At 44.8% G+C, this 12864-nt stretch overlaps 1 protein-coding gene across 2 annotated transcripts in view; it reads right to left on the bottom strand.

The window, feature by feature from the left end:
- CDK13 (cyclin dependent kinase 13) overlaps nt 1-12236 on the bottom strand; it is a 112282-nt gene extending 100046 nt beyond the window's left edge. The window contains exon 1 of one of the 2 annotated variants that reach the window (XM_060107473.1): nt 10214-12236. In XM_060107473.1, the coding sequence (XP_059963456.1) occupies nt 10214-11430 (1217 nt within the window). In that variant the 5' untranslated portion in view covers nt 11431-12236. The remainder of the gene's footprint in view (nt 1-10213) is intronic. The other variant, XM_060107474.1, reaches the window with a different exon arrangement.
- Nucleotides 12237-12864: the final 628 nt, after the last annotated feature.

Below are 12864 nucleotides of genomic sequence, written 5' to 3'. Positions count from 1 at the left end.
GGTGAGAATAGCACAGGAAGGGCTTAATACTTGATTTGCACGAAGGCACATACTTTTGATTAGTCTAACTCTAGTCATCATGAATTTATTCATAGGCCAATATTAGACCCTGGTAATAGCAAAATTTATTGCAGTTCTATACACTAGCAATGGACACTCAAAATTAAATTACAAAAATACCCATTATAATAGCCTTAAAAAATACCTAGGAATTTTAAAAAGTAGTTCAAGGATTGTACCCTGAAACACTTTTTAAAAATTGAAAAGATTAAGGAAAATCTAAATAAATGGAAAGACATTCCATTTTCATGTATAAGATGACAACATTATTAAGATAGGAATACTCTCAAATTAATCTCCAGATTCAGTGCAATCCCTGTGAAATTGTTTAAATTCTGAGATACTGATATTTTATTATCCAAATCAATTTAATATTATTTGTCAGGTATCTATCACCTATAGATACAACAGGTGGCAGGTGCTTAAGAGACACTAAGATTAAAAAAGAAACTCATGGAACTTAAAATCCAGTGGCTGGGGCTTCCCTGGTGGCGCAGTGGTTAAGAATCTGCCTGCTAATTCAGGGGACACGGGTTCAAGCCCTGGTCCAGGAAGATCCCACATGCCGTGGAGCAACGAAGCCCATGCACCACATCTACTGAAGCCCGCGTGCTCTAGAGCCCGCAAACCACAACGAAGAGTAGCCTCCGCTCGCCACAACTAGAGAAAGCCCACGCACAGCGACGAAGACCCAAAACAGCCAAAAATAATAAATAAATAAATAAAAACAAATGTTTTTAAAAATCCAGTGGCTGAAACAAAAACAAATTATGACAGAAACTCTCATCAAACTACGCAAGCCAGGAGTGAAATAAGTCAAAGTACCCAGGGGGAAAAATACATATATACAGAATTCCATACCTAGCAAAAATATCTTTCACAATGGAGACTTCTTCAGACAGACAAAACAGCAGACCTGCACTAAAAGAAATGTTCAAAGCCATCCCTCTGGCCAGAGAAAAATATTACATTAAAGTTTGGGGGCTTCCCTGGTGGCGCAGTGGTTGAGAGTCTGCCTGCCGATGCAGGGGACACGGGTTCGTGTCCTGGTCCGGGAGGATCCCACATGCCACGGAGCGGCTGGGCCCATGAGCCATGGCCACTGAGCCTCCGCGTCCGGAACCTGTGCTCCGCAACGAGAGAGGCCACAACAGTGAGAGGCTCGCGTACCACAAAAAAAAAAAAAAAAAAATTGGATCTACACAAAGGAAAGAGAAATGTTTGAAAAGGTATGTATAAAAGTAGGTAAATACTTTTCTCATTTTATATTTCATGTCTACACATAACATACATAAGTTATACATATGTAGAAATAAAACATATGACAAGAACAGTACAAAAGACAAGAAGAAGAAAATGGAGGTATGTTCTTGTAATGTTATATTATATATGAAGGTAGACTGTGATAAATTAAAGATGTATATTACAAAACCAAGGATGTATAAGCACAGGGAACTATTTTCAATATCTCATAATAACCTATAATGAAAAAGTATATATAAATTACTGAATCACTTCACTGTACACCAGAAACACAACACTGTAAATCAACTATACTTCAATTAAAAAAAAAAAAAAAGTTAAAAAAAAACCCAAGGAGAAAAAAACCTGTGAACATGAGTTAGGCAAAGTTTGAGGGCACAGGCGATGACAAAGAACACAAATCATAAAAGAAAAAACTGCCAAATGAGATTTCATGAAAATTTAAAACTTCTGCTTTTGAAATTACTCTTAAGGAAAGGTGAGCCGGTGGCTCACCTTTGCAAAACATGTATCTGATAAAGAGTTTGTATCCAGAATATCTACAGAACTCAATGAGGCAAACAACCCAATTCATAAAGAATATGGACAAAACATTTTAAGACACTTCTCAAAAGACATGAAGAGCAAATAAGCATACAGAAAGATGCTCAACATTATTAGTCATTAGGGAATTGCAAATAAAACCACAATGATATACCACTATACCTCTACTAGAACAGCTAAAGTCAAAGACTGACAAAAACTGAAGTCTCAGTGAGAATGTGAAGCAACTGGAATGCTCATACACAGCTGACTAGAACGCAAAGTGGTACAGCCATTTTGGAAAACAGGCTGGCATTTTCTTATAAAGTCAAACATTCACTTAACCATACAACACAGTAGTCCCACCCCTAATTTGCTCACAAATAATAAGAGCAAAAGATCTATATTCAAATGTTCACAGCAGCTTTGTTCATAACATCTCAAAACTGGAAACAACTCAATTGTTTATCAACTGGGTAATGGGATAAGCAAATTGCAGTATATTCATAAATGGAATATGACTCAGTAATAAAAAGGAACAAACTGCTCGAACATGCAACATCATCAGTGAATCTCAAAAGTGGGCTAAGTGAAAGGCAGACAACAAAGATTACATACCATATAATTGCATTTATATGACATCAAGAAAGGTAAGACTAATGTGACAGAAAGTAAATAGGTGGTTGCCAAGGACCACAGGTAAGAGTAGGGGACGGACTGCAAAGAGGCACAGGGAACTTTTGGGGGCAATAGAAATGTTCCAGTTATCATGACTGTGGTGATTCATCAAACCCATTTAATTGTACACTTAAAACTGGTGAACTGTACTATATGTAAAGTTATACCTCAATAAAACTAGTTTTTAAAATAAATGAATGAAACGTCCAATATACAGGGGTGGGGGTGAAGAACTCTAATTAATCCAACCCTGGATATAATAAGTATTCATAAAAGTGATCTCAGGGCAATAAGCATTAAGAGAAATCACTTTGGGATGAGATTAATGAAGACTTCATAGATAAGATGACACATGAACTACGGTTGAAAAAATGGACAAGTAGGATTGGCCAATTGAGGGTAGGGCATAAACTAACGTACAGGGGGCTTACAACTCCATGTTTTTAAAATGGTAAGGAGTCCAGTTTGCATTGTCATCAACACAAACAGTGAGAAATAAGGTTATTTTGGGTCAGTCTATGGTGGAAAATCTTAAATGCCCAGTTCAAGAATATGACTCTGTAAAAATGTTTTACAAAAAAATGACAGAATCAAAGTGGTATTTTGAGATTAATTTGAATGCAGAAAACAGGAAGGGCTCAAAGAGGAAAAGCTCAAATGCAATCAGAATCAACAATAAGGATGTAAGCTACAGAGTTTCGAACTAAATAAGAGTTTCGAACGAAATAAAAGGGCTTCCCTGGTGGCACAGTGGTTAAGAATCCACCTGTCAATGTAGGGGACACAGGTTCAAGCCCTGGTCCAGGAAGATTCACATGCCATGGAGCAACTAAGCCCGTGCACCACAACTACTGAGCCTGCACTCTAGAGCCTGTGAGCCACAACTACTGAGCCCACATGCCACAACTACTGAAGCCCACGTGCCTAGAGCCCGTGCTCTGCAATAAGAGAAGCCACCGCAATGAGAAGCCCACGCACCGCAACGAAGAGTAGCCCCTGCTCGCTGCAACTAGAGAAGGCCTGCGCACAGCAATGAAAACCCAACGCAGCCAAAAATAATTAATTTTTTTTAAAAAAGAGTAGACCAAAGACCATTACAGAAGGACAAATTAGAACAAGCAATTCAGTAGAACTCAGGAGGGAGAGGAGAGAAGGTTTTACTAAGAAGGTTTTACTAAGAGAAGGTTTTACTAAGGTAAAGGTACTAACCTTTTCCTAAGGTTACTAAGGTTTTGGCACTGGATGCTGCGGAGAAACTACTGCCACTTAAAACACGTGTGCACGCACACACAAATCAAAAAGTTCTTAAAACTAGATGTTACACAAACAAGGTTAAAAGACTCACAAAAATACTAATACCACAAAAAACACTTAATATCTAATACAAAGAGCTCTTACAAATTAGAAAAACATCAAATAATGAATCAAGAAATGAGAACATCCAACATACAGATGAAAAGAAAGGCAGCCTTATTAGATATTAAAGAAACACAAATGAAAAAAAATAACAGGACATCTGACAACTCCAAGTGATCGTGGGACTGAAGAAACAGGCATTCTCACACTGTTGGGAAATATAAATTAGTAAAACCCTTCTAAAAGGGCAATATGACAGTGTATCAGAACTATAAACCTGTAAACCATTTTTGACCCCAGCAATTTTATACCTAGGAAATCCAATCTAGAAGAGGTAATGGGCAAATGCACACAAAAATTCTGCGACAGATGCATAAACATAGAAAAAAATAAAAAAAATAAGAATCTAGCAAAATGGACTTCGCCAAAGAAGTTATGGTATATCCATACAACAGAAATACTAGGAGCCAATATAAAGAATATACTATGGAGTACAGGGTACAAAATAGCATTGTAGTATGTTATGTAAAATCTTATGTCCTTATGCATATACACATAGAAGTCTAGAAGAATGTTCATCCAAATGTCATGGGGATGATCATCTCAGGTAGCTGGATTCAAAGGGACTTATAATCTCATACTTTTCTGCACTAACAAAATTTCTATCATGAGCCTCTATTATTCTTTGTAGCTGTGTGAAAAATAATGAAGAGCAATATCAGAAAAAGAAATGACTCCAAGAGATGGTGGATAAATTAAGTTTGAAGTGTCAATAAAATACTTCAGTGAAAGTATCCCTATGCAACTGAAAATGCAAAAAACGGAAAAGAAACAGAAAATGGGCATGCAGCCCATTAACTACTTTCGTTTTCAGTTCCTCTCAGCACCTTTTTCATTTCCATTTTATGCAAATTCCAATTTTTAACCTAGACTTTAATCCTCTAACCTACATTTATTTTCCAAATATATTAAGAACACTAGATTCTACCATAATTTGCATGTGCAGAAATTCAAGGAACAAAATCACTGCGAATAAGCAATACTTTTCATAATACTTTTGCTTCCAACACCCACTTTAAAGTTTACAGATATCTACATATGAAACAAAGCCAACCGAAAACAAAAATAACAACAAACACTTAAGTGATATTCATAGAAAACATACAGAATAAGAGAAAAGATTTAAATGACCATAAATATGAATATTAAGCAACATTAATTTTCAGCTGGTTTCTCAAAAATAGCTATTAATTTTTCAGAGTCAGGAAATAAAAGCTTGACATACAGTCTACTCAGAAAATTTTCACCAGGAAAAGCAGATCATTTACCTTGATCATACAACAGAGTACAAATATAAATACTAAGTCTGAATTTATTCTTTTTTTTTTTTTTTTTGGCAGCGCTGGGCAGGCAGCATGTGGGATCTTACTTCCCGGACCAGGGATGGAACCCGTGCCCCCTGCATTGGAAATGAAGAGTCTTAACCACTGGACTGCCAGGGAAGTCCCTGAATTTATTCTGTTCACACTAAAAATGACTCCCAGCATCCTTGACTCATTCCAGTAAAGCATGAGCTAGAAGGGGGAGGTTCTTAAATTTTCTCCTTATAAATCAAAACAATTAGTTCCCCCATCCTAGAGTATACGTAAACCAAAACAGCAACTAAATTTAGAGATACAACTGGCATTTATGCAAAAGCTGGTTTGCATTAATCTGCAGACAAAAATACTCAAATTAATTCAACCACTAATAAATACACTTTGGAATCTGTCCTCTAGGAGCTTACAATCTCGTAGGGAAAACACAAACTTTTAAAAGCTCTACAGCAAAGATAAACCAAAGTGCCATAGGAATATAAGAAAAGGAATTAACTTTTTCTGGATGAATGGAGTAAAGGTCTCAAGATGGTGGAATTTGAGCTGGGTTTTGAACGCAAAGCTGGAGGCAGAGAAGAGGAAAAAAGGCATTTCCAGCTAAAAGAACAGCAAAAGGAAAAATGTAGAGAAATAAAAGTGCCTCTAAAAATAGAACTCTGATACAATGGGACCAGATATAAAAGGCATTACCTGACAATGCATTAGAAAATTTGAACTTAATTAATGGAAGTGATACAATCTAACCAAAATTTTCAGCAAACTCTCCTGAATGAAGAATGAATTGGGAAGAAAAGAATAACAGGAAGTCTGATTACAAATGAGGGCCTGAACTAAGGGACTGGAAATGGAATAAATATTAGTGTTAGAACAAAAATGTGATAGAGAACGAGTAGATGTACATGTCAGGCAAGGCTGGGTCAGAGAAGCAGCAAAACACAAGCCCATCCTGGGAATGAGAGGATTACAGTTTGGAGACTTAAGACAGTTCATTTAAACTCCCATTCCTTCTGAGTGTTTCTGCATTTATCCAACTATCCTGTATTTTTAACACTTTTGAAAAGCATTTTAAGAATTCAATTCATCTAGGGATATTCATGACTTATTTCCAGTAAGTACATATCAAATCAGTATTTTATGAGTAATAGCTTTTTTAAAATTCTGGAATGTCGTCATTTCATATATTTCTGAGCACTAGTTTTTAGGACAAAACACTAAATAATCCACAACAAGAGATACCGCGTATCATATGCAAGTGAATACTAATAAATTCATTTAAATTTCCATCTAGGGTATGCCCATTTTTAGATTCTCAGGGTCTCAATATTATTCCATTACAGAGGCTTCTGCTGCTTCTTGGTGGAAGAGAACTTCCACAGGTTCAGAGAGAGAAATCAGTTATATATAACAATTTATTGTACTGATTATAACTGGTCTGACTTGAGTGACTTCAGACCAAGACATCCCATTGCAAAACAACCCTCAATAACTATTATTAGTGTCTTCAAAAAATGTTTTTAGGGGCTTCCCTGGTGGCGCAGTGGTTGAGAGTCTGCTTGCCAATGCAGGGGACACGGGTTCGTGCCCCGGTCCAGGAAGATCCCACATGCCGCGGAGCGGCTGGGCCCGTGAGCCATGGCCGCTGAGCCTGCGCGTCCGGAGTCTGTGCTCCGCAATGGGAGAAGCCACAACAGTGAGAGGCCCGCGAACCACAAAGAAACAAAAAAATGTTTTTAGCCTCCTATTCATAAAACCTACAAATTAAAAGACAAAATGAGCTGAAAGAACCTTTAGAATAATTTGGTTTTTTTAATCTTCAAAATGCTGCAAAGATGGCCAGGAAACAGAAATTAACGCATAAATATCCAAACAGGGGGTGAATTTTAGCAAAACAGATCATTAAGTGAGGTGGTCAGCTCCCCTGAACCCCATGTGAGGTTCAATACAGCACAATATCAAGAGCTTGTACTTCAGAATCAGCCCAGGGTTTGAATCCAAGCTGACCTTGGAACAAATCACTTAACTTAACTTAAATCACTTAACTTAACAAATCACTTAACTTTTTAGAGCTTCCGTTTCCCAATCTATCAACAGGAATGTTCCAACCACAACATGGGTTTTGGAGGTGAATATATGTTAAGTATTTGTCAATGCCTGGCATTCAGTAAAACCTGAATGTCAGTACTCCTGCCTCTCATTCTGAACAGCCCCTCTCTTCAGTCCACCTGTACATTTATTATAAGGCCAATCAGCAGAATTATATGACTTCTCACATCCCAGCAGTCAAGTAGCAAAGAAAATACGGTAACCCGGTTATACAGGGGAAAAAGGAAAGCTAAGAAGGGACTTGATGAAAAGCATGAGCAGCAGAGGGCTGAAGATTCAGATGGTGGCAAAGAGCAGGTTGTGAAGTAGAAGTCAACAGAATAGAGAGGATTTATTCTAGGAACTAACACAGAGAAAATCTTCTTTCCATGGTCTCAATACCATTTTGAATGTGCATGCATTTCCTTAAAGATATCTACAGTGACAATTCATTCATATATAAGCTCCATGTGGGCTGGAAAAAGACCACTCTGCTATTTCCTATAGCAAAACACAGTCTCTATTAAATCCTTACATATCCAGGCCCACAATATTTCACATGCTCAATAAACGCCATCATCCCTTCCTTCACCCATTCAACAATTACTGAGTCTACTTGTGCCAGATACTACATTGAGCACTAGGAATACAACACAAATCTTTTTTTCCCTTTAAAAAAAATCAGCTTTATTGAGATGTAATTTAAGTACAGCAAAATTCACCAATTTTAAGTGTACATAAAACAAATTTTCATTTAATCTTTGGAATAATCCAAAAAAAACAAGTATTTCGCTCTTATAGTTTAGGAAACTGAGTCTCCAAGGGTGTTGCTAAGACACTGGGCAAACCAGAATACATGGAATTCTAATGGAATAAGCTGTCTCAAAGTAACATCTTCCCACCTCTAGATGTATACAGGCACACAACCAAAAGGCTGGATGTCAGGAATGTTGGCCAAAATATTCTAAAGCTTCTTCCAAATCCAATCACTTAGAAACACTGGTGGTCAATACAGACACCAGGAAAAGATTCAGTAACGAATGGTCCTCTAGAACGCAAGCCTCATGAGGGCAAGGACCTTGTCTCTCTTCATTGCTATATTCCAGTCCTTAAAACAGTATCTGGCATATAATACGTGCTCAATAAATATTTGCTAAATACAAATAATCCCAAATGCACATACCACTGCTCTGAAATAAATATAAAATACACAGCACTATCAGATAATAAAGGACCTCACTGAAGTATCCAGCAACTAAAAGGCCTGATAAACACAAAATCCATTCCTAAAGTTGCATCATACACTTAAAATTGCTATCTAAAGCACTGAAACTTTGACCTACTCCGTCAAAAACAAATTCATCTGCAAAAAATGCAAGCCTTTTGGCAAACTTATTTTAATTAAGTAAAATATAAACTCGTACAAGACACAGAAGCTAGATATGGTGAAATGAGTTTTCAATGTTGATAGTCTTTGCTTAAGGCATCAACTAGCATTGAAAGTGTGCTTGAACCCTGCAAGAATGAAGAGATTTATACAGCTGGTTTGGTTTAAAGACAAACACACACGGATCTCCACTCGCATCACATCTTTACACTTACTAGGCTGATGCTTCAAAGAGATCTAATTTTACTGGTACACATGTTGTATTGAGATTCAACATAACCGTGCTTAGAGGTACTCAGCAGCTGCTGGGCATTACTGAAAAGTAAAACCAATAGGAAAAAACAACGGATGCAAACAATTCGTAATACCCTAAACTATAAGGCCTAGAATTTCTAGACATCTAAAAGAATTTAAGAACCTGTAATATCCTCAGAAGTTACTTTTAATTCATTTTGCTTAACAGATAAATATATATCAATGCACACACCGTTTTTGGAGAACAGCATTATATAACAGGCAAGGCATTAACAGCTGTATTAAAGATTTACTCCAATTTCACTAGATTAAAGTATACCTTTCAAAGATATCTGAACAAAGATCCTGACACTTAAAGGTCTAGTTAACTTTAAAGTAAGTGTAAACAGTAATTTAAAGTACTAGCAGATAGTGTGATAGTTTAAGAAACATCCAGTACTAAGCCATTCACTCGGTGGCTACACTGGATTACACCAACTAGCTTATGTTTATATTACGTTATTAGCAACTGGGTGTCACCACAAACCAACACAGAAACCACAATCTCATCATTTTTTTCTACTTTTTAAAATCATGACTTTGGAAGATCAGGTAAAAAAAAAAAAAACTATTCCACACAAGAATACCATAAAATGAGTATCTTCCTTATCTTACGAATCAAGAACCGTAAGCTTTTTCACATATTGAAAGAATGAACTTGACAGAAAGGCTGCTTTTCCCACCACTATACTAATCATATGAAACATTTGCAACCCACATCTAACTCTGACATCAGCACCTGGCGCCGATTCTCCTTTACAAATGCTTACTCCCTAAGCTGCAATCCACTCCTAAGTCTCCAGCAACGAAACCTGTTCGGAGGGCTTTCAAAACTGTGACAAATCACCCTCCAGGCTAACCCAAAGCAACTGCGCTGGAAAAGCAAAGAGCAGTTTAGAGAAACCCGTTTAAATGGATTAACGCAACACGTTTAAAACGGTGAACCCTTCCCCAGAACCCTTCCCCGATAGAGCGAGGAGAAACTCTGCCGGACCTGTTGCTTTGTCCCCTCCGAAGCCCCCACAAGGTGCTCGGGGCGCGCGAAAACGCCCCTCCCCACCGGAAGCCCCGTGCCAGGTGAGGTTTTCTCGCCTCGCCGGCCAACTGGAATGCTGCAGCGCCCCATCGCCTCTTGCCCTGCCTCCGGGGCTCTGGCCGGCCCAGCCCGAGACAGACGCCGGGACGCCGGACTCACCTGATCACAGGGCTGTAGGGGCTCCGGGAGCGGCGCCAGCTGCTGCTGCTGTATGGGCTGGGGGACACGTCGCCGCCCCGCTCGTAGGAGCTGTGCCGGCTGTAGCTGGGGGAGCGGCGGCGGCTGTAGGGGCTCGGGGAGCGGGCAAGACGCCGCGAGTAGGGGCTGCTGCCGCCTCCCGCCGGACTGGGGGACTTGCGGCTCCGCAGGCTCTGCGAGGCCCTGTGGGACACCGGGCTGTCGTCCCGGCCTCCCAGCGGGCTCAGGGACCGCTGCCGCCGCCTGTAGGCCTTGGGCTCGGTCTTGTCCTCCCGGTAGGCCTTGGGCGGCTCCTTGTAGGCCGACGGCGGCTCCTTGGACGACTTAGTCCGGCTCCGGTGGGCCTTCGGGTCTCGGTCCTTGCGGCTGCTACTGCTGCTGGACGTGGCCGAGGCGCTTTTCCGGCGGCCGCCGCTGCTGCTGCTGCTCCCGCTTTTGGCGGCCTCGGCCCGCTCCTCGCCGCCGTGGCCGTGGCGGCTGCGGGACTTGGAGGCCTCGCCGCCGCCGCCGCGCTGCCCGTCCCGCCGCCGGTGCTCGCGGTGGCGGTCCTTGCTGCGGCCGCTGCTGCTGCGGCGGTCCCGGCGGGGCCTGCGCTCCGACCCCTCCCCGCGCCGCTGGGTGCCGGAGGAGGAGGCCGGACTCCCGCCGCTGCCTCCCGTTCCCCCGGCAGCCGTCGCCGCCGTTGCCGTGCTGGCCCCCCCCAGCAGCAGCCCCTGCTCGGACTGGGAGCTTACATCCTCGTACTCCACCAGCGGGGTCACACCCCCGCCGCTACTAGCACCGCCACCGCCGTCCTGCTGCGGCTGGGGCAGCGAGAAGACCCGACGCTTCTCCGCCTCCTGCCCGGCGCGGGGCCCGCGGCGCCGCTTCTGCCGCCCTCCTGCGCGCCTCTTGCCTCTCGCCAGCCGCTTGACCTCCAGAGGGGGGCCCGGGCTGAAGCAAGAGGAGGAGGCCGCGGCGGCGGCGGCTGCGGCGGCGGCCGTGCCGGGAGCAGCCAGGAAGAGCAGAGGCGGCGGGGGCGGCGGCGGTTGCAGGAGCTGCGGCTGCAGGAGCGGCAACAGCAGCGGCGGCTGCTGAGGGGACAGGAATCGCCTCCGCTTGCGGCGTTCCTCCAACTTCTTCTCCGCCCAGCTCAAGCCCCCGCCTCCCCCCAGCGCCGTGTCCGAGCTGCTCGGCATCGCCTAGAGCCCGCCGCAGAGCGCGGCGCGGGTGCGGCCTCCTCCCGGGTCAGATCCTGGCCATCTCCCCCGCCGGAAACGGGAACGGCGGCGGCGGTGGCGGAGGGACACCGAGCACCAGGGCCGGCCGGGAGACGCGCCACGATAATCCGGGTCGGGACTCGGGTCCCTGGATTCCAGATCACAGTGGGGTACGCAGCGGCCTCCGGGCCCGAGGGAAGCAAGGAATTCGGGCGGAGGAGCTCCCGATCGTGCTCGTCTTCCTAGCCTCGGCAGCAAAAACACCAGATGCGCCGGGCGCTGACCTGCGGGGGAGTCCGGAGTCCTCCAAGTGCCCCCGGGGGTGGGGGAGAGCGACCTCGGCCGCGCTCTCGGCTCGGGCAGCGCAACGCGGAAGTACCACCTTCGTCTTCGCTTCACTCCATCGGGCCCTGACGTTGGGTGCGAGTTCAGGGGAGGGGAGTGGGCGAGACAACAACACGCCTCCGCCGCCTCCTTCTCCTCGTCGACGTTGTCCTCCTGTGGTGGCGGCGACACACGGCGGGCGCCTCAGAAGTGGCCTGGGCCTGACAACAACTCCCGGCCTAGGGCCTCGCGCACTCTGCGGCCCACAGGGACGGGCGGCGGGGCGGGGCGGGGCGAGGCGGGGGCGACCGGGCTGCGGCTCACGGTTGGGGCAGCGAGTGTGCGGGGCTGGGCGGGGGGCTGTTTCCGGGGAGATGGGGGCGGGGGGGCGTTTCTGAGTCTGTAGGGGTGGGTATGGGCCCTGACTTTCTTCTTCCTTCGCCGCGGCGAGCAGAGGTGGCGGTGCTGCCCCTTTCCTCCGCTCCCCCCCCCTCCACGAGGAGGCTCCTGATGTGCGCGGCCGGCCCAGCTCGCTCCTCCCCTTCCCTCTCCGCTCCTCGTCAGGAGGAGGGAGGGAGATGGGACTTGCTGGTTGGGCCCTAACCTCCACAACCCCTCCTTCTAGCCTCGCTCTTTCGGCCTTTCCCCTCTTCGGCCCTGACGTAAGGCCGGGGACGCGCACGCACGTCGCGCTCCGAGAAAGCCCAAGGTGAGTGGTGTCAGGGGCAAAGGAGGCGGGAACAAAGTTGCCGCGCACGGGCGTGCTCGCTCCCGCTAAGCGACGGGCGTCTGGCCCGGAAGTGAGGGAACGTAGAGACGGCTCCATTTCCGATGGGGGTGGGACTCTGTGAAGAAGAGTTAAAGAAAGGAGAGTGTTCGTGCGCCGCCCTCTGCTGTCGCTGGAGAGTCTCGGAGTGACGGCACGCCGGTCGTGCCTGTTGCTTGCGTCCAGCGCGCAGCACCGGCTCTGGATCTTCGCAGGCGCCGCACCGCCTGCCTGTTGACAGGTCACGGCGAGAGCAAGAATCTGGAGACTCAGGAATAATGCCGTTAATGGCCTTCTGGGCTGGATAATCACCCCGTCGTCTC

This window comes from Mesoplodon densirostris, chromosome 9, assembly GCF_025265405.1.
Source record: "Mesoplodon densirostris isolate mMesDen1 chromosome 9, mMesDen1 primary haplotype, whole genome shotgun sequence".
Classification (NCBI taxonomy): domain Eukaryota; kingdom Metazoa; phylum Chordata; class Mammalia; order Artiodactyla; family Ziphiidae; genus Mesoplodon; species Mesoplodon densirostris.
This window is presented reverse-complemented; position numbering and strand designations above follow the sequence as displayed.